The 21512-nt window shown below is 47.9% G+C and overlaps 2 protein-coding genes across 2 annotated transcripts in view; one reads left to right on the top strand and one right to left on the bottom strand.

Annotated features, from left to right (window-relative positions):
* The window catches only part of M1ap (meiosis 1 associated protein), a 79433-nt gene extending 62657 nt beyond the window's left edge, over positions 1-16776 (top strand). Inside the window, exons 7-9 of the mRNA XM_028762418.1 lie at positions 12548-12754; positions 14765-14908; positions 16570-16776. Coding sequence (XP_028618251.1) covers positions 12548-12754; positions 14765-14908; positions 16570-16770 — 552 coding nt within the window. The 3' untranslated portion in view covers positions 16771-16776. The remainder of the gene's footprint in view (positions 1-12547; positions 12755-14764; positions 14909-16569) is intronic.
* A 1483-nt stretch (positions 16777-18259) lies between these two features.
* On the bottom strand, positions 18260-21444 carry Dok1 (docking protein 1). The gene is made up of 5 exons (XM_028762393.1): positions 20726-21444; positions 20115-20414; positions 19879-19972; positions 19571-19755; positions 18260-19400 (listed from the first exon to the last, which is right to left on the bottom strand). Exons 1-5 carry the CDS (start codon positions 20783-20785, stop codon positions 18591-18593), a joined length of 1449 nt encoding a protein of 482 aa, XP_028618226.1. The 5' UTR covers positions 20786-21444; the 3' UTR covers positions 18260-18590.
* Positions 21445-21512: the final 68 nt, after the last annotated feature.

The raw sequence follows: 21512 nt of genomic DNA, 5'->3' as shown, positions 1-21512 counted from the left end.
TCAACTCTGATCCTTTCCACCCAAGTCTCCTGAAACACTGAGCTGCTCTCACGTATTTCAGCCTACAAACCCGTATAACTCTAGCATGTCACAAAAGTTCTAAGTGGGAAGCTGGCTTCGGTCACACCCTGCCCCACCAGCAGATCTCTCTCTGCCAAGAGATCTGCTTCCTTGTAAACATCTCTTAGCAGATAGGAATCCTAGATTCTGAGCTCCACCACCTCTGTGACTACCACTGTCCCCTCCCACGACAGCTCAACATATGCCCTCAGGGGGAATGGAGCTATCCTAATTCCCACCTCTCTCTGGAATTTTTCTCCTCTAGACACTATTATTATATCATTAAATCTATAGTTCTGCCAGGTGGTGGTGGTGCACGCCTTTAATCCCAGCACTTGGGAGGCAGAGGCAGGCAGATTTCTGAGTTCGAGGCCAGCCTGGTCTACAGAGTGAGTTCCAGGACAGCCAGGGCTATACAGAGAAACTCTGTCTCAAAAAAACAAAAAACAAACAAACAAACAAACAAACAAACAAAAAAGAAATCTATAGTTCTTTGTCTAGTATTCAAGGTCCAACTTCATCTACCATTACTCCCGTCACATAACATAGATTCCAATCAAATGAATGAAGAGCATTAAATATCCCTTCTCTCATCTCCATGTGCTCCCATCCTCAACAAGAACTCACTACAAACGGTCTCTATACACTGTCTAGCTTCTCTGACTGTCCTGGGAGGGAGAAGCGGCCTGCAGCAATCTCCAGATGCAGAAGTAGCTGTTCTCTCGAGCTCTCATGTCCACCTTTGTCATCTGACTACTCTCATTGTACAGTCTCTAATTCACCTCAGCCAGTTAGTTGGCTCCATGTTTTCACTTCCAGGTCACGAGTTTCCCCACAAGTCAAAGTATACGTGAGTTTGTTCACTGCTCCCTCTCTGCTCCTCTTCATTTGGAGCAGCTTTCTGGACAAAAATACATGCTGCAATAATCAGATCCTTGCCATTAGTGTCAACCCATAAGGCTCCTCGGCTGTAAAAGTTATATAACTTTTCCAACAACACTTTGCAGATGCTTTAAGCCTTAGTCAACTGCAGTCAGAAGTGTACTTTCCATTCCTTGGTTTTTTGTTTTGTTTTTCTGATATTTGCTCCATTTCTGTCTTCCTCAAAGATTATTTGTTTTATTTGTTTTATTTGGGTATTTTATTTGGGTATTGGGATTTTCATCAGAAGAGCTTTACCCAGTCTTTCTGATAGATGTATTCTCTATCTTTATGTTATGTGATAATAGTTCTTGGAGACAAGGACAAACATATCTCCATTCTATATAGGAAATTGATGACAGACCAAAGTAGAGGCACCACTAAAGTCTCATTTGGTGAACCAATAAGATCTATTAGAATTGCCGGGCGGTGGTGGCGCACGCCTTTAATCCCAGCACTTGGGAGGCAGAGGCAGGCGGATTTCTGAGTTCGAGGCCAGCCTGGTCTACAGAGTGAGTTCCAGGACAGCCAGGGCTACACAGAGAAACCCTGTCTCAAAAAACCAAAAAAAAAAAAAAAGATCTATTAGAATTACTTACAAGAGTATGGGCAAGGGGTTACTTACAGGAATAGAAACGACTCAAAGACAGCTGCATCACCAAAGCCCACCCCAGCATGGGAGATGGCTCACAAAAGCCTGAAACCTGGAACACAGTGCATAGCTGCAGGCAACTGGATAGGCTAGGCATGGGATAGTGTTCTTTACACATAACAGTGTTGGTCTGTGACTCCAGGCAGCTTGCTTGTTCTGAGCCTCTTGTAAGCAGCTCTTCTAAGCACCTTTGCCTGAGGGTATCTCTCTGCAGTCCTTACAGCTTATGTGCTTGAGGGAAAGGGGCCTAGTGAGTCTGGTCAATTTCAGGGACTTCCTGAAGACTTTTCTCTGTTTACTTCCTGAGCTTAAGAAACATCCCTGGACAGGCAGTGGTGGCTTATGCCTTTAATGTCAGCACTTGGGAGGCAGAGGCAGGTGGATTTCTTGAGTTCAAGACCAGCCTGGTCTACAAAGTGAGTTCTAGGGCAGCCAGGGCTGCCCAGAGAAACTCTGTCGTCTTCCCCCCCCCCGGGGGGGGGGGAAGAATCATCTCTGAAGGACGAAAGTACTTCATCTACTTTAGAAAATCCTGTTGTCTCACCTCCTTTCTGACATCCTGTGTCTTCAAGATCTTCCAAGATGAAAGGTTTTGCTCTCAGAGAAAATCACTACACATATACCAATCTCATAAATTTCACTCTTAGATTAGTCCAGATCACAGCAGTTTGTGTCCTTATAGTCCTTTGATGGTTTTATAGACCTATATCTAAAAGTTATTCAATTATTTTTAATGTAGCAAAATAAGAAGCAACTAATAATTAAACACATCGCCGGCCAGTGGTGGTGCATGCCTTTAATCCCAGCACTTTAGAGGCAGAGGCAGGCGAATTTCTGAGTTCGAGGCCAGCCTGATCTACAGAGCGAGTTCTAGGACAGCCAGGGCTACACAGAGAAACTCTGTCTCGAAAAAACCAAGGAAAAAATAATTAAACACATCTTAATTTTAAAGAAAAGAAAGAGATCTTACTTCATAACCCTAGCTGGCCCAGAACTCACTATGTAGACCAAGATGGCCTTGGATTCACAGAAATCCACCTGCCTCTGCCTCTGGGATGGAACATGTACACTATTATGCACAGATAATTTTAGAAACAATATTTTACTATGTTGATTTTGTGCCTAACACAGTCCCAAGTACTTTACAACTATCAGATTAGTTTGTTACCATAACAATCCTATAAAATAAGAACCATCCCTGTCTTGCAGATGAGGAAACTAAGGTGCAGGGAAATGGGTGAGCCAGGACTGAGCCCAGGTAGCTTGTTCCAAGTTCCAAATGTTAAACCACTCTACAGTCCCTAGGGGTTTGTTGACACACTGTTCGCAGGTAGTCTCTAAAACATACTTGTTATGCGGTAACATCCACAAGGCAGCTGCTCCCAGACTGGATGTCTGGAGCCATAGGGTTCCTAGGACCTCTGATGGCTTTTCTAACCCTGGCTTCATTATTGCCTTTCTCCTTTCGCTAACTTCCTTAACTAGTTATTCTGTCTTTGCATGCTTTCACATTTTTTCCTATGTTTGAATAACAAGTTCATAAAATGTGGTAGGAAATAAAGATACATAGAAGAAAATAAAATGAATTTTTCCAGGTCTTTCTGAGATGAATCCCTCCATTGCCAGGAAAATGTTGTTTCAATTACTGGACCCTACTGTGGAGTCCCAGTTATGCAGCCAGTGACTCACTTTCCACATCCTCAGTTCTCTCAAAGTTAGCCCTGTGTGAACTAGAAAAAGAAATGAAAACACCACCTAGCTCTTTCAGCTTCCTACTTAAAATGTCAGCGTCTCTAGAGACACATTCCTGAGTTTCCAGTCCATGTCTGCCCCAATTGGCCTCAGAAGTGACAGAATTCCAGTCAGGATATGTCCAGTCTGAGCATGCAGGCTACAAGCTGGTTGGGCTGTGAACGGGTGGAGAAACAGAAAGTCCTTGGCTGTATAGGCGAAGAGTCAAGACCAGGACTGCAAGCCCAGAGTGGGGTGATGGCAGGTCAAGAGCCTTGAAGAAAAAACAGAATGAGGCTAGAGGCTAGACTCTGAAGGTCAGGAGAGGAGCAGGCGTAAAAGCAGAAGGCTAGCGTGGGGTCACTTGGCCTCCTGCGGTCCAGCCTGGTCTACTTTCTTTGCTTCATCTTTCACCGAGCTTCTTCTAGTCTCCATTCCAGAGACGCTAATAAGTTACTTACTGTTCCCAAATACACTAACTCCTTTCACGCCTCTACCGTTGTACCCTTGCCCCTCCCTCTGCCCATCTCACAAAGTTTTATTCACCTTTTCCAGATTCTGCTTAAATGCCTTCACTGTGAAGCTTTCCTTCTTCTGTCATACCTTGTCCCAACTCATTGCTTGTCCTTGTCCACCCTTGCATCTGTTGCTCCATCTCACCTAGCTTTCATAGCACCAATAACAGCACGGGTTTGTCCACAGCTCTCTGGTGTGGTAACTGTCAGGCTGCTGTTTTCTTACGTCAAAGTCAGAAAGTACCAGTTCCCATGGGCCGTGTTGTTAACAGACCTGGCATCTTCACGGATGCATCTCACCTGTGGTCAAACCCAGACTCCTAACCTCCTAAAAGGCCTCTGGTCTTCAGCATGTCTCCAATACAGTACTATAGATAATGGATAAGGCCAGATATATTTCTTTCTGCTCTTGGCTGCAAAGTGTGTGTCTTAGTGTTCTATTGCTGTGAAGAGACACCAAGACCACAGCAAGTCTTATAAAAAAGCATTTAAGCTGGGCAGTGGTGGCACACACTTTTCATCCCAGGACTCAGGAGGCAGAGGCAGGTAGATCTCTAAGTTTGAGGCCAGTCAGATCTACAGAGTGAGTGAGTTCTAGGACAGCCAGGACTACACAGAGAAACCTTGTTTCAAAAAACCAAAAGAAAAAAGAAAGCATTTCATTGGGGCTAGCCTACAGTTTCAGAGGCCTAGTTCATCATATCAGAAAGCATGATGGCATGCAGGCAGACATGATGCTGGAGAAGTAGCTGAGAGTTCTACATCTGGATCCACAGACAGCAGGAATAGAGAACCACTTGGCCTGGTTTGGGCTTCTGAAACCTCAAAGCCCACCCCCAGTGACCTACTTTCTCCTACAAGACCACACCTCCTGATAGTGCCACTGATGACTAAGTATTCAGAAATATGAGCTTGTGGGTGCTGCTCTTGTTCAAACCACAGTGTGCTACCGTCTACCACTGTTAGAATCTTGAGGGAGTTTTGTTGGGGTAGGGAGTTGTTTGCTTGTTTGTTTATTGGTTTTGATACAGTCTTACTCTGTAGTCCAAGTTGGCCTGGAACTCACTACCTAGCCCCACCTGGTTTTGAACTTATGGTGATCCGCCCTACATCAGCCTCCCAGATGCTCTAATTATAGGTGCAAGCTGCTACAGCAGGCAGCTATGAGATTATTTTTCATTTTTGTTGTTTTATTTTGGTTTTAGCACTTTGTCAAGATAAGGAAGTTCTACCCTGATTCCTAGTTTGTTGTTTGTTTTTAATGTGAAAGGGTACTGAATTTTGTTTTTTTTAAAAATGAAACCCACTGGATAACCATATAGGTTTTTTTTTCTCTTTATTAGCATATGTGGTACTTTGAATGAGTATGACCTCCCTAGACTCATGTGTTTGAATACTTGGCCCATAGGGAGTGGCAATATTAGGAGGTGTGGCCTCACTGGAGGAAGTGTGTTTCTGTGGGGCCAGGCTTTGAGGTCCCCTATGCTCAAGCTATGCCCAGTGTGGAACAGTCTCCTCCTGCTGCCTGCAGATCAAGATGTAGAGCTCTCAGCTCCTTCTCCAGCACCATGCCTACCTACATGCCACCATATTTCCCACCATGACAGTAATGAACTAAGCCTTTGAAACTGTAAGCTACCAGTCAAATGTTGTCCTTTATAAGAGCTGTCTCCATCATGGTGTTCCTTCACACTAATACAACCCCTAACTAAGACAGCATAGTATAATCTATTGACTGATTTTTTTTTCTATTAATCCAAGGGATTGGAGAGATGGCTCAGTAGTTAAGAGCACTTATTTCCCTTTTAGAAGACCTAGGTTTGGTTCCAGCACTCTCGTGGTGGCTCACAACCCTCTGTAACTACAGTTCCAGAATACGAGGTGCCCTCTCTGACCTCCACAGACACCAGGCATGCATGTGATGCACAGATATACCTGCAGGCAAAACACCCATACACATAAACAATATCTTGTCTTCTGCCCGCCATCTCAGTTGCTGTGATGTATGACTATACATACACTGCCCTGCTACGTCCAGAACACGGACGGTCTCCTTGTAGTCATCTACCACCTCTGAGTCTCATAGTCTCTCTGCCCCTCTCCGTGATCCCTGAGCCTTGGGTGGAGGAGAGTGATACACATGTCCACACTCTCTTATTCTCCGCACCTTGACCAGTTGTGGGTCTCTGAGTTCATCGCTATCTACTGCAAAAAAGAAGTTTCTGTAGTGAGGGCTGAGACACTCTAATCTATGGGCATAAGGATAGGTCATTAGGAGTTGGTTTGATACTTTGTCCACTTACCAGAGTAATAGAAGCAGGTTCTCCCCTAGGGCCTATGATCTGTGTAGCCACAGATTCTTGGCCCCAGTAATGGTATCGGGTATGGGTTTCAACTTGTCAAGTGGACCTTAAAGCCAATCAGAAAGTTGTTACTTTGGAGACACTTGGGCTATTCTTGTGCCCATGGGCATATCTTGCCAGACCAGTCGTTGTTGTAACCCACAGGATTCACTGCTGGGGAAGACTGGTGCCTCCTGTGCTCCTCTCTTACCAGAAGTCCTGCCGTAGCAGTTTGTCATGGACTTTGCTATCTTGTGTTTTACTTTTCATTCACTGTAAACTATTTTCTAGTTTCTCCTGTGATTTTCTCAGTTATGAATGTGTTGAAGTATATTGTTGCTTTCGTTACTGATTTCTAGTTTCATCCTACTATGGTTGGAGAAGATTCTGGATGCTGTTAATCTTTTTAAAGGTATAAAAGTTTGAATTGTTGTCTATTCTGGAAAGTGCTTCCTGTTCACTTGTGAGGCTGGGTAATCTGCTTTAGATGGTTTGGAGTCTTTTACCATCTTCCCTGCTTATGGGAGCTAGTGTGAGAGCCGCATGGGTGTAACAGTCATGGGTGTGTTAGCACTATGGTGAAGTGTAATCAAGAGAGGGAGAACTTATTTTGGCTCACAATTTCAAAATGTTCAGAACATAGCCCTTGGCTCAGTTGATTCTAGGCCCATGATGAAAAAGATCACATGGCAGTGACTTCTCAGTTCATGATGGACAGGAAGCAGAAAGAGTGACAGGAAGGGAGATCTAACTTCCAATGATCCGCCCCTAAGTGACCTCTTTCCTGCAGCTAGGTCCCACCTCCTAAAGTTTCTAACTTCTCCCAGATGGTTTCCTTTACTGAGGACCAAGATTTCAACACACAGTCTTTGGGAACTATTTTGGATTCAAGCCAATAAGGATACTGGATGCTGCAACAGCTGCTTCTCTCCTGGTTCATTCTTTGCTTGGGTGAGAGAGAAAGCAAATCCTAAACAACGCTAATTTCTTCCTTGCTTCCTTCCAGGCATGCTTAACTTATAGTTTCTTTTCCTAGGTGCATTATACTAAGGAGACGCATCTCTCTCCACAAGCAAAGGGTGTTCTGTTCCTCCCTGCTCTCTCTGGTTGCCTCGGAAACACCTCACTCAGCACCTCATCATGCTCCACTAATTGCACACTGTATTCGTTTGCTGGCCATCACATTGATGGCAGACCAAGGCAGTGCTGAGTAAAGTCTTGTTTTAATTTCACGGGCATGAGATTAAAGTTTCTGCCTGCTAAAACAGACACTCACCTGACCTTGCAAGGCTGGATCAGTGCTGCTTCTTTTCTTGTCAGCCAGAGGTCAGTAGCCATATCCTCTTCCTTCTCTTTGGTATCTGTAATGAATCATTAGGCTGCAACAAGATGAAAACCTCCACAACTGTAAATTAAATAAGTTTTCTGAGACATGTGTGTAGCCCTAGCTGGCCTGGAACTTGCTATGCAGACCAGGCTGGCCTTATACTCACAGAAATCCACCTGCTTCTGCTCCAAGTGTTAGGATTAAGGGTGTGTACCTCCAAGTCCAGCCTATACTTAAGATCTTGTTTTTCTCGTATAACAAGATATCTGGGGAGAAGCTAATTCATGGCTGATGCAATTGACCAACCAAGGACCCACCTCAATGTTTGTGCTCCAGCGTCCATAGCAGATAGACATCATTTTTATGCCTGTTGCCTCATGGCTCCAGGATGGTTGCTAAACCTTAAGACTAAATCTTATCACAAAGAGAAAGACCTACCAGAATATTCCAGAAGACTTACCCAGAAACTTTCATGGTGTAACTTGGGTCACACGATCACCCTCAAACCAATGACAGAAGGCTGGAAAATGGGTAAAGAGAAGAGAGTAAAACATGTGAGTGATGGAGAGCCAATGGTTGCCACATCTCCCATCACAACTCCAGTAATAGAAGCTATGCAGGGAGTTGGGGGAGGATGACCTTACTCAGGCTGAACTTGGAGTCTGGTACGCCGTTCAAACCTTCCTTGTCCACACCTGCTCTGAAGAGAAGGCACCTTCTTTGTAAAGTCTAACCCTCATTCAATGCAAACTCTCCAGTCACAGCATAAACAGACATCTGTCCACATACTGTATAATAGTTACCTTTCTTGTTGATGTGACCAAATACCTGACAAGGAACGACTTGGAGGAGGAGAGATTGTCTTAGAATGAGGAGATGTAGCCCTTCCTGGTGGGAAGAGTGCTCAGCAAAGGAGACTCCCAGTAGCAGAGGCTCACTTGACCCCATTTCAGTAGACCATGAGCCTCTACTGATCCATTTCCTTCAGCTAGGCCCCACCTCCTAAAGATTCCCTCCCAAAGCAGCTCCACCAATACTTGAGCCTCTAGGAGACATTTTACATCCATAGCAGAATATCTTCCTTCTGATAGGCTTAGCATCCAACTCACACTGTCTTCCTTAGAAGTAGTCAAAGTATATTAGAAAGAACTCAGCAGTCTACTCCAGGCGTTAAGCACTGTTCCCCTTGAAGACTCTAAAGGCTGCTGTCTTTGAGATGCTCCCCAGGTACTGCTTTTTCTCAGCCTCAGATACCTGCTGTGGCAGTTAGCCACACCCAACATACGCACAATTGCTTGTCCTAACAATTCAACCCATACTTAGGCTTGGGCCGTGGACCTCAAGTGTCTAGTGCCATAAACCGCTACCCAGGGGGAGATGCTAGAAATCTACAATCCAACATATGAGCCTTAAAGTTCAAGCTTCCTCTCTCCTCACTTTCTCCAGATGTTCCTAGGAAGGAAGATCAGTGGAAGTTGTCATCTAATCAGGAAATATTTACTTCTCTTCCAGAGCTTTGTAACAACTTCTTTACTATATCAAGCCCATAAATTTAAAAACATTCTATAAAATTCTTTCAGCAACAACAAAAATCCAAGGAAAGGGAGGGGACAAAAACGTTTCTTATTCCTCTGAGAGTCCCGGCATTAGCAGAGACTTTTGAAATTGTGATCCTTTCTATGTAATTGCCAGCTAACAGAAACTTAGTTCAAAGTCAGTCAACTTGGAGCCTGCTGTTCAAATGGCATTACCTGCAACACTCAGAGATCCTTAGCAAGTCTGTGACTCTTCCTTAAAGGGGAGAGTCACATTGTTATAGCCCCTAGCTCATTGTCTCAGTAGCAAGATATCTCATGCTTAGTCAAGTCACGCTTGGGCAGGTGGTAGAGATTATCAGCTTGCTTAGGGCTGCTATGGGACACAGGACAATCATTTCTAAAAACAGACCAGTCAGAAGAGTGGGTCGCATGAAGTCTTAGACGAACATTCTTTACAAGCTTTCCCTTACTCGTTAGAAATGCCAATAGGACACAGAGTGTATCCAATGAACTCTGAACACCTAATGCTTGGGACATAATAGGCATTCAATAAAAAAATTGTATAAGTGTTTTGCCTGCATGCATGTGTGTGCATCTTGTGCATGCCTAGTGCCCATGGAAGTCAAAAGAGGGTGTTAGGGCCCCTGAAACTGTAGTTACAGAGGTTGTGAGAACCCAGATGTTCAATTCTGCAGATTCTCCTAACCACTGGGCAATCTCTCCAGCTCCCAGCTCAATAAAAATTTAAGAAACTTACAAAGAATGCCTGAACTGGTTTTCAGAGAAGACTAAAAAACAATACTGATTGAAACTTTGACCCTAATGAGAAGTTACTTTGGCCAATGGAAGTCAAGCAATTGCATAATCTCCCCTCAGTATTAGCAAGGCTATGTTCCCACAGTAGGTAAATAAATACCCTGACACACACAACACACACACACATGCACACACACAGACACACACTATAATTTTAATATTATTCACTCACAGCTTGATGGATTCAGGAAGCCTCAAGTAGACTTTGCATCACATTTTGAATCTGTTCTTCAGAAAAATCTCTAGATATAAGCACAATAATAATAGCATATGAACTTCTAAAAGTCTCTATAGTGCTCTTTGTACAGTGTCTGTGGCTAGGGAAGCATTCCAATGCTGCGAATCATGATGATATTCACAGTCACTATTGTGATTATGAGTAGAGTTAAAGTTAACTTTTTCATGCCCAGATCATCTGTCTCCACCCATGCTTTTATTTGTTTATTTATTTATTTTTGGATTTTCGAGACAGGGTTTCTCTGTGTAGCCCTGGCTGTCCTGGAACTCACTCTGTAGACCAGGCTGGCCTCGAACTCAGAAATCCACCTGCCTCTGCCTCCCAAGTGCTGGGATTAAATGCTTTTATTTTTTAAAAAAAGATTTATTTATTTATTTTATGTATGTGAGTACACTCTAGCTCTCTCTCTTCAGACACACCAGAAAAGGGTATCAGATCCCATTACAGATGGTTGTGAGCCACCATGTGGTTGCTGGGAATTGAACTCAGGACCTCTGGAAGAGCAGTCAGTGCTCTTAACCACTCAGCCATCTCTCCAGCCCCACCCATGCTTTTATTGAGGAAGTACCATACTCCAAAATTTTCAGCCCATTATCACCAACCACAAGAATAATCTCTCTTGGAGGCACCTATGTGGTCCCTGTTCCACGGTGCTCTGTGCTACATGGTTTGATGGCACTGAGTTAAGATGACAGAGCTTTCCCTCCTGTCTCTCACTGCAGATCTCCTGCTGCAGATTCTCTGGGTGTACACACAAAGCTGCCAGCAGGTATTAGCTGCTGTGTCACTTCCCCTGTGCTCCACACCGTCCCGATGGTCCCCTTTCCCCTTGTCTGTCTTCTGTACAGTACTGGTGTTCTCCTTTCCCATTGTCTGTCTTCTGTACAGTACTGGTGGTCTCCTTTCCCATTGTCTTCCAAATTGCTCTTGTTCGACTGGGAAAAGTAGTGTGGGGCTGTTGTTCCCCATCTTGTGTAGCTGGGAAACTGTTACATTTATGCCAGATGTCATTAATGGTCTCAATCAGCAAGAGGACATAACTTACTAATGACTGTAACCATTCTGACTCCATGTTTCCTGGAGATTTGCAGTTTTCCTTGGAAAAGCACCACAGAAAGTTGCCTCCTTTCCATCTCATCAAAAAGGGTGTGTCTACAAATCCATTTGTAAATGCTTGTCCCTTCCCTCTGCCCATGTGCTAATCTCTACCAGCTCAGTGGCAGTGTGACAAAGTGGCTCTTCATTCACAGAGCCACTGCCCCGGGATCCTGCCACCTCAACTTTGTCCTGTGGACTGGCTGAGTTAATCTCAGGGGCCCTGTCCCCACCCACTGTCTTGTTGTACTAAAGTTTTCCCCTACGTAGTTCCTCTTTCTCTTCTTGCTCCACAAGCAGCATCTTCTTAAACCTTCACTGAGTATTTCAGGGGCTTTCCCCATCATTCTTTTGTTTGTTTTTGTCTCATTCATAGGCCAAGCTGGCCTTGAGGTTGTGATCCTCCTTCCTCTATCTCCTGAGTTTGGGGATTAAAGGTGAATATGCTCATATCCAGCAGGTAAAGATCTAGGTAGGAGAGATGATGGTTCATCGAGTAAAACCACTAGCCACACAACCCTGATCACTCAAGTTCCATCCAAGCACACTAATCATTTTTAGTTTATGTGTATGGATGTTTTGCCTGCACAAGCTGTACATGTCTGTACATCATTTGTGTGACTGGTACCCATGGAGGGTAGAAGAAGGGACGTTGGATCCCCCTGAAGTGGAGTTACAGATGGTTGTGAGACACCATGTAGGTGCTGGAAGTTGAACCCTAGATCCTCTGGAAGAGCAGCCAGTGCCCTTAACTGCTGAGCCAGGCTCTAGTGACATGCGTCTGTAATTCCAACACTCTTATGGCAAGATAGGGATGGAGATAGGAGGATTGCCCAGAAGCTTGTGGGTCAACTAGCCTAAGATTTACATCAGAAACAAACAAACAAACAAATACCCTGCCACAACAAGGTGGAAGACAAGGACCAATTTCCAAAAGTTGTCCTCTAACATACACATGTCATGGTATATGCGTATGCACATGCACACGAGCACACACACAAATAAATCACACACATACAACATACATAAGATTGTCATTTTCAAACTCCACACATGGCATTTAATAGTCTATCTGAAATGAACCCACTTCAAGTTAAAAAGCATTTCTCAGTTTGTGTCTTTTTTGAAACTTTTTTTGTGTAGTCTGTCTGGCATATTCTAGACCAGAGAGGAAGAGTAGTAACTCTGCCCTGGCCGAAGGCCAAAGTAAAATGGCTCTTTCCTTTTTGACCCCTAAAAGAGATCTTGGAATCTTCAGTTGGGGTCATCCTCAAAACAAGCCAAAGACTGAAGATGTCTGTCCTTGTTGCAGAAAAGAGACTGGCTGCTGTTAGCCAGAGGGGAGCCCCTGATCCCCAGACACAACCAGAATCTCCCTGCCTGCAGCTTCTATGTGATCACACCTTCTCACTCTCTCACACTGCTGGTGAAGCTGGTGGCCACGAGGGAGTTGATGCTGCCTGGCTTCTTCCCCCTGCTCTCTGAGGACCCACCTGAAGACAGCCTAAAGATCATAGAGGCAAGTAGAGACTCTGTGTCTTAGTGTTCTATTGCTGTGGAGAGACACCGTCACCGTGACTTTGCTTATAAAAGAAGGCATTTAATTGGGGGCTTGCTTACAGTTTCAGAGGGTTAGTCCACTATCAATGTGGCGGGAAACTCAGTGGCACACGTGGCACTGAAGCAGTAGCTGAGAGCTACAACCTGATCTTCAGGCAGCAGGCAGAGGGACACTGGTCCTGATGTGGGCTTTTGAAATCTCAAAACCCATTCCCAGTGATTCACCTCCTCCAACAAGGCCACATCTCCTTATGTTTCCAAAGTATTCACAACTAAGGACTAAGCATGCAAATATGAGTCTATGGTGCTCGATCTCATTTAAACCACTACACCATGGGACAAATAGAATGGATCTGGAGAAAGGGACGAGGGAGAAAAGTAGGGCCGGGGGTTGAGGGGAGACGGAGACCAGATATGGGGTATGTTCTGGCCAACAGAGAGAAAAGCAAGGTAGAAAATGAAGTGGGAAGAAGTGGTCTGATTAAGGCATTTCAGTAAAAATGAATTGAGAAGCAACCCTGGTTTGAGAGAACTCAAGTTAGTGACGAGAGAGTTAAGAAATAGGCCCTGACATAGGCAAATAATTGGGAATTAGTGTCATCCGTCTTAGAGATGATCCCCAAATCGTCCACACCCACATAATCATATGCACATATGCAGGTGCATGTACTCCTGAGATCTGATGTAAATGAACGCCAACAGTTAGCTAGCTACAAAGAAAAAGGAGCCAGAGTCCCAGAAGGGGAAGCTGACAGCAGGCAGGGGAGGAAATTCGGACAGGCAGTCCAGGTCCAGGTGGTAAATTTGATTGGTTTGGTTTGCTCTGGAGCACTCCCTCCTCTCATCTGTACTTCTACCTTGAGGAAACCATGAAGTTGCACAGAAGAGAGGAGTCCATTAGGGAGGAAGGGCTGGAAGGAGACAGTGGGAGGCAGAGGAACAAAGAAACGGTGGGCATAAGGGAGATGCCCAAGGGGAAGATGTGGGTGGATTTTCATGTCTCCGAGTGTTTGGTACGGTGCTCCAATGTGTGTGTGCAAAGCCTCTAGACAGACGGCAGCATGTCTGTGGCTCCATCTGAGCCACACTGTGTGCTGTGTCACACTGTGCTCCTCTAATACGTGTGTATGTCTGTGCTCTGGGCCTCTGCTGGGGAAAAGGAATGAAAGAAGTCTGACACTCAGATGCAGAGAAGCCAACAGGCCGGGAGGCAGCCTTCTTCAACCCTGGCCCCCAACCCCGCCTTTTCCCTTTTCTCCACTCCTCCGTCCTTGCTCCTCACTGTCTAGATTCTGTCTTTCCTTCCCCTAGGTCCCCCAGGTAGGGGTGGAGAGGAGGAGGCTCTGGACTGGGAGAATGGAAGCCACATTCACTGCTGGCTGGCTGAGGAGCAGGCAAGACAGAGCCTGGGATTGTGCTTGATGCTTGGCAGCCATGGGCATGCAAAGAGGCATGGCTTCCTCGGCCAGTCTCACTTCAGGGCCAGTGGTTCCTGGCACAGGATGTTGTGGCCGGAAAACCTAACTACTCAGGAATGCTGTGTTCAAATGTCCTCCTTCTGTGCCCGACTCACCTCAGGCTGGGAACTCCCTGTACTCGTCTTGAGGCCTGGAGCACCCCTACCCTGCCATATAACCTGAAGACACATTCACCCTCAGCACGCCACACTGGACACCTTGTCCCTCTCTGCAGGGTTCTGGGTTTTCTCAGAACCCAGTGACATTTCCTGGGGCTAATATTATGGGGTTCAGAGTCTCTGACCACCAGGAGTTCCACCTACTTCTGTCCCTTCGCCTGACACAAGCACACCCTCCTGGGACAGAACACCAGTAGGACTCATGTGTCTCAGCTTCAACAGCACCTGGTGTCCTCACCCTCTTCCAGCCTCTCACACACTCAGGTCTGTATGTGGCATCTGGTGTTCTGTGACCTTGAGTTCCCTGAATAAAGTCCCTCCTCTCTTCCCCAGGGCACACTAGACAGCCTGGATCTGGGGCTCACCTACAACCCTCTACAAGTAGGGAGCCACCTGTACTCACAGCTGAGCAGCGCCCACGCCAAGCCTCATGGACGGCTCTACACAAAAAGCTGGGCAAGCCGGGGCCTTAGAAAGGTACCTCTCTCCTGTCCCCACCTTCCCTCTAGCCTCCCATCCCCTTTGTGCCCTGAGTCCAAAGGAGCCCTTTGTATCTACTCCCCAACAGCCTGGAACCCAAGAGAGCAGCCCACTCCCCACACCCCACAAGTAGAGGGGAAACCAAGCTGAGGTAGGAGAAAGAACGTGCTGAGGCAGTCACATGCAGTAGCGCAGAGGTGGAGAGGGTTGGTCGTTGCTTTTGGTTTTGGTTCTGGTTCTGTTTTTGTTTTCCTGAGATCCGGTCTCATGGTGTAGCAGTGTAGCCCAAACTGATCCAGAGTTTGCCATTTACCTGCTCCAACCTCCTGATTGTGTGTGTGTGTGTCTGTGTGTGTGTGTGTGTGTGTGTGTGTGTGTGCCTGTGAGTGTGTGTGTGTGTGTGTGTGTGTGTGTGGTGTGTGTGTGTGGTGGTGTGTGGTTGTATGTGTGTCTGTATGTGTGGTTTTGTGTGTGTGTGTGGTTGTGTGTGTGTGGTATGTTGGAGGATGGATATGGCTCACACCATCACACCCTGCAGCTTAGGTATTCTAACTGTGGGGTTTATACCTCTTAGTCATCTACCACCCTGCTGTCTTGTTAAGCAAACAGGCCACACTGGAACTACAACTACAATCCTCTCCTTGAAGGAAAGGGAAAGGGAAGGAAAGGATTGTAGCTTGCCAGGCTTTCTAGTAAGCTTCAGATAGTGTTCATTTACACTTCACAGCACCAGGAAGAGAAGCCTCACACTGAGTACAGATGAGGAGACAGCTTCTCCACCCCCACCCTCACCCTCCCAACCTGGGCTAGTAACCTTAGAATGGGGCTTTATAGAAAAGGCTTGAAACTAGAAGCCAAGCACGGTGGTTCACACCTGTAATTCCAGCACTCAGAGAGCTAAGTTGGGAGGATTGCTCTAGATTTGAAGCCAACTTAGGTTACAGCAAGACCTGTCCAAAAAAAAGAAGAAGGAAGTGCGCGAGAGATCAATCAGAAGAGCAACTGGAGATGAGCTGTCTCTATGTGATCCATGGTCTATTGTACTCAGGCTTCCTTCAATGCCTTCCTGGCCGCTCTGTAACGGAGCACATTTTCATCTCAGCTAAAACTGCAGAAGGATGTTTCTAAACTCCAGTGGTAGAAGCAATGACCAGATGAATAGGTGCAGAGCCCACCACAAGGGATTGGTAGGCCAGCTGACAGAAAGGACACTGTCTGCCAGCGGTGGTGGCACACACCTTTAATCCTAGCACTTGGGAGGCAGAGGCAGGCAAATTTCTGAGTTCGAGGCCAGCCTGGTCTACAGAGTGAGTTCCAGTACAGCCAAGGCTATACAGAGAAACCCTGTCTCAAAAAAAAAGAAAGAAAGAAAGAAAGGGAGGAAGGAAGGAAGGAAGGAAGGAAGGAAGGAAGAAAGAAAGAAAGAAAGAAAGAAAGAAAGAAAGAAAGAAAGAAAGAAAGGAAGGAAGAAAGGAAGAAAGGAAGAAAGAAAGGACACTGGCCAAGGAGATGATACTGTAGAGACTGCCCTGGGTCTTCAGGGTATCACTCCAGAAATGAGATTTGGGAAGAAATTAGGAGCAGAGTCTGGCAGGGAACCGAGACAGGAACTCAGGAACTGTCTGGTCTTCATAGAAAACTCTGGTTGTTCTTTGCAGGGGAGTCAGCTGCAGACCAACAGAGCCCGAGCCACAGTGGTTCCCCTACCAGTGGCTCCTGCTCCATGTAGAGCTCTGAAGAAGTCAACAGCTGGCAAAGCTTCCTCAGGAACCTTCAAACTGCCTTCTGATTCGGAGGAGGAGTATCTGATGGAAGGGGTTGTCTCAGCAGGCCCATGCCGAGGCATCTCTTCCCCCTGAGGGACCAGTCACACACCCATATAGCATAGAATAGAGTTTATTCAGGGCATGGGGAGGGGAGCCAGGAGGGTAGTAGAGGCAGAGAGAGAGAAAGAGAGAGAGAGAGAGAGAGAGAGAGAGAGAGAGAGAGAGAGAGAGAGGGAGAGAAGTAAGAGGTGGAGTTTAGACAGAATACAAACAACATTTTGGTTTAATTAAAAAAGAAAAATTAGAAAGAGGCGACGGCGAAGCAGGAATAGGGTGGTCGTGATATCTGGCTACTTCCTGCTGGCATTGGGGGCGACGTGACTTTAGGGGGGAACCTAGAAGAATGGGTATGGGGGATGTTTGTCTGGTCTTAGGAGAGTTGGCTGTTTCCTGCTGTCCAGGGTCTATGGAGCCATCTGAGGATAGGTCAGAGGAACAGGTCCAGCAGAAGCAGCTGTGTGTGTGTGTGTGACAGGAGATGGAGCATCTGAAGGTTGCTAAACAGTATCCTTCTCAGACCTAAGTCCCCAGGGCCAGAACATACTACACCACTCACACAATGGCTGCCTGGAGGCAGGTCTGCCTGCTCTCAACCTGTGCCTGTGAGTGAGCTCAGGCTAAGAAATAGCCTCTTCCTCCTCTGACACTTGCCCAGGGGGAGTGAGGGTGGGCACTGAAAGAAACACGCCCAGGCCTGTCTTTTGTTCAGCAGGGACTCTCTTTTGGATCATTTGATAGTATTCACACAAATAATTAAATGCCCAGTAAGCCTCCTCCATTGTTCAGAGCATTCCTAGGCCAGAGTTTCTTCCTGTGGCTCTGTGTTGGAAGGTGGATGAGGTCAAGTCACCTTTGGGAAACTACAGCTCAAGAATAAAGATAAGGTTTTCATAGCTCAAGGAAAAGCAAGACATCAGAAGCCTGGTCCAGAAGGGTACCCTTCACAGACCACCCGCAGCAGTTCCCCTGAGCTTCAGACACAGAAGCTGAGCACTCCTGAACGCCTCTCAGCACTCAGGTCTGTGAGCCAGCAGATGTGTATGCTGAGGGCAGGGTGCAGCTATGCAGCCCAGCAGAGGAGAGTGGGTGATGTGAAAGAACCTCATTCCCTCCTTCCTCCTCTCCTCTCCCCACACCTGCCTACCTTCCAGTCAGCTCCGTTGAACTACAGAACAATGGCTGCCATTTGTAAAGTGCTTTAGATTACACTAAGTGCTTGGGAAGTGTATCTATTTCACCCAAGCGGTCTTTTGAAGCAGAGCCAAATTCTCACACTTGGTGTAAGGACAGCAGAGGAGAGTTAAGAACTGTTGGTGACAGACAAGTGACCCAGAGTCACCCAGACAGAGACCAGCCCAGGTGAGGCTGTGGCCACCCAGGCTCTGAATCACCACACTGTAGGCTTCCCTCCCTGGGGCCCTTCATCCTTCCATGGTCCCCAACATATTTCTGGTTCTTCCCTTGAACCCTCCACAACCTCCCAGCACATAACGCCATGGTGTCTATTTACACACAGAGACCGTTTCAACACAAGCTGGCTTTAATGAGATTTGTCTTATAAATTAAATATATATCTGGCAAAGAGCAATACAAGAAAAGGATCCATACTGGCCTCCCCAAAGGGCACCCACACTGACCAGTGCACCTCCCCCATAGGCCTCGTCCATCAGCTAGCCAATCTTGAGGGCTGCTGGGGCTCCCCAGGGCCTATCCCTCAGCCCTGTTTGTTCTACTCCCACGACTTGCCTGGACTGGTCATCCCTTGACTCCCCTGGTCCCATGGCCCCTCCCACCCTCAGGTTTCTTTGATTTTTCAATGCTACCACCCCATGGACCTCCTATCAGCAACTGTCTCAGGTGGAACCCTCTGACTTGACCCCAACCCTATCATTCCCTACTCTAGAGAGTCCACAGTCCCAACCCCCTGAGGTCCCACTTTTCTGGACCTGGCTGTACAGAGCTGTATCTGAGCTGGGGCCTTTGTTACCACTGCCACCTGCAGTACCAGATTCAGGAAAGATCAAGCCCTGTGGCTTGGGGGCAGGGGCAGGCTTTGAGCTTCGAGGAGGAGGCACAGCATAGTCGTCAGTGGCAGGGTTGTAAGGGAGCTCATAGCCCTCTTCCTTCAGCCGAGCCTGGCACCACCATGCATCCTTAGGCTCTTGAGGCAGATCATAGAGGCCCCGGGGAGGCGCTGGGACCAGGCCCTCGGGCTCATCGTAGATTGGGTCCTCTTTGGCGTCTGTCAGCTTGGTTTTCACCAACTGCTGCTGCACATGCCCATACAAATCCCAATAGAGAGGTTTCTTCGAGTGCACCCCTTCCCCTGCCCCAGCAGGGGTGCTGCCTAGGGGGTCTGAATAGAGAGGGTCCTGAGAAGGACCTGGGGGAATTCGCAAGGAGTCTAAAGGCTCCGCATATAGGGCTGGCGGGCTGCCCATGGGTTCCTGGGGAACAGGAAGGGGAACTATCTTCCCCTCTGTCTCCCCGTCATGAGAGTCCGTTCTGGCGATATCTTGTCCCTGTCCCACTTTTCCTTGGGCTTTCTGCTGCTGGATGGCAGCCTCAACTGCCTGAAAGATGTCATTTCCCTGAGAAGTCCGGAAAGTGAAGGTCCCAGGACCAGAGGGGCAGCGGCGACCCGCTTCAAAGGAGAACATTACCTGAGGGTGTGGAGGGAAACACGTTAGGAGTGTCATAAGAAGTGAGTCACAGGTTTGACCAAGTTAGTGTATCTGCACAAAGGAGACCACCTGGGAATGGAATTGTCACCTATAGCTACTCAACCCAGTAGCCCTCCCTGACAGTCATCCTCCCAGACAGCCCCGTGCACCTTGTCCCTGCCATAGCGTCGCAACAGAGTGTAAGGCCAGAAAAGGAGCGGCTCCAGGATTTGACCCTGTGCACCCAAAGTCAGGAGGGTCAGCTTCTCAGTTTCCACTCTCAGTATGTAGGAGCCTTGCAAGCCGCAGCGTTCAGAAGCCTCGGTCTTCTGGGAGGTTACCCAGAACTGGGATCCTGGAAGAACACATAGGAAGGAGAAGGAGCGTTGGGGCAGGTTAGGGACTTGGTAGACTCCAATTAATAGCTCCCCAAGAGCACCTCTTCACCCCAATCCATTGCTGCCAGACATCTATCTACCTTCCCAGGTGGGGCTGTACAGCGAATTCTCCAGCATCTCCAGGGCAGAAAACTTAGGTGGGTCCTCCGTCTGGGCCAAAGTCCAGCCGCCTTTCTGCAGAAAAAGGAACATCGAGGACCATATGTATATAATTCTCTTGGGTCTAGGGTAGGTGCAAGAAGTCCAGTGCCGCTATAATAGCTCCCATTCTCGTAGTGCCCCTTAAGCCCAGAGACGCCCACCCCTAGTCACTCACCGGAAAGGCGGTTCTGCATAAAGTCTGCACCCAGGCAGTGCTGGATGCAGCGTCCGCCGCCAGCAGGTGCGAGCGCTGCGCGGTGTCCAGGCGGAAGGCAGCAGCGCCGGGCTCAGGGGGACTCTCCACAGTCACAGGCACCACGCTCACACATTCAGCCAGGCGTATCATCTTGCAGTCTAGACGCCGAGAGCCTCCTCGACCCCCTCCAGAGCTCGACCCCTTGTGATCAAAGAATTCCAGCCGCGCTACGCCGTGAGGACTGGCTGGATAAAGCACAGCCCAAGTTTTCCTCCACCTCTGGGAAAGAACGAAAGACTTGGGAGTGCGCGGTAGCACGCGCCCAACAAGGAAGAAGAGACCCACGCAGGCCGATCTGAGTCTGGGGCTTCCCAGGCTGGGCTACTTTCCCAACGATAATGCCATTCCAACTTCGCACCAAGGAGGGCACAGTCCGAGACTTTTAAGGGAACGTCTTGGGGCTCTACAATTGCCCGCTCGCCGTTCCGACCTTCTTCCGGCCCCTTCCCTCTTTCTGGATTCTTTCACCCACTTCTAGTCCAGAGGGGTTTCGCCGTCCCCTGCCCCCCTCCACGCCACAAACAAACTACCTTGGTCCCGAAGCGCTGACTCTGCAGAAAAAGCGGACCCTCCATCACAGCCCCGTCCATGGCCCAGGCGATTCCTTCCGCGCTTCCTGGCCCCAAGGGCTGGGGGCGGGGCAGGGCGGGGCTGCAGGGTGCCGGAGGCGTGCCTGCCCCTCCCGGGCCCCTGCGGCGGTGGTGGGGGGCGGAGAGGGATAGAGGAAAACGAGCCGTCAGGAAGAGCTCTGGAAGAGCTAACTAAAGCCTTTATCTTACCGCACACACAGTGGCACCACTCAGGGAAGCCGTGATCACCAACCCGGGGCCCTAGTGCCTGGGGGTGGAAGCTGAGAGTGACGACATATGTTTAACGTGACATCAGAGTGAAGGCCGTGACATCACCTGCAGGCACCTCTGGGGCGCCATAATGACCAAGGAGGCTCTCAGGACATTAGTTTTCTTTTTGGGACCTGTTCCCATGGCCCAGCCCTGGAATTGGTCTGGACTGCTGATCCTCTGTCTAGCCGGGATGTGGAGGAACGGCTACGGGCTGGAAAGCTTCCTGCTGCCACAGGGGCCGTCCTGCTGTCCCGAAATCGTTTGCAAGTCCCGCATCCTGAACGCGCCTGCCCGGCCTCCAACCTGCGGGGAAAAGAAAGCTTCATTGAGCCAGGAGGAGTGGGAGGGGGTGGCGTGGTTGCAGCCAGCTCCACAGGGGAGGGGAAGATCTAGAGGAGGGAGCTGGCCTGGCCGGAATGGAGGGAGAAAGCGGAATGTGGGAGGGCTCTAGGGAACATGGGAGGGACCAACGAAG

Source organism: Grammomys surdaster, unplaced genomic scaffold, assembly GCF_004785775.1.
Source record: "Grammomys surdaster isolate TR1022 unplaced genomic scaffold, NIH_TR_1.0 133, whole genome shotgun sequence".
NCBI lineage: Eukaryota > Metazoa > Chordata > Mammalia > Rodentia > Muridae > Grammomys > Grammomys surdaster.
Note: the sequence above shows the minus strand (reverse complement) of the source record. Positions and strands in the feature narration are given on the sequence as shown.

Coding starts and splice junctions, on each gene's coding strand:
- Dok1 (XM_028762393.1), bottom strand. CDS start 20,785: ATGGACGGGGCTGTGATGGAGGGTCCGCTTTTTCTGCAGAGTCAGCGC. Junction 20,415..20,725: donor GTCAGCGCTTCGGGACCAAG/GTAGTTTGTTTG, acceptor GTTCTTTCCCAG/AGGTGGAGGAAAACTTGGGC. Junction 19,973..20,114: donor TATGCAGAACCGCCTTTCCG/GTGAGTGACTAG, acceptor CTTTTTCTGCAG/AAAGGCGGCTGGACTTTGGC.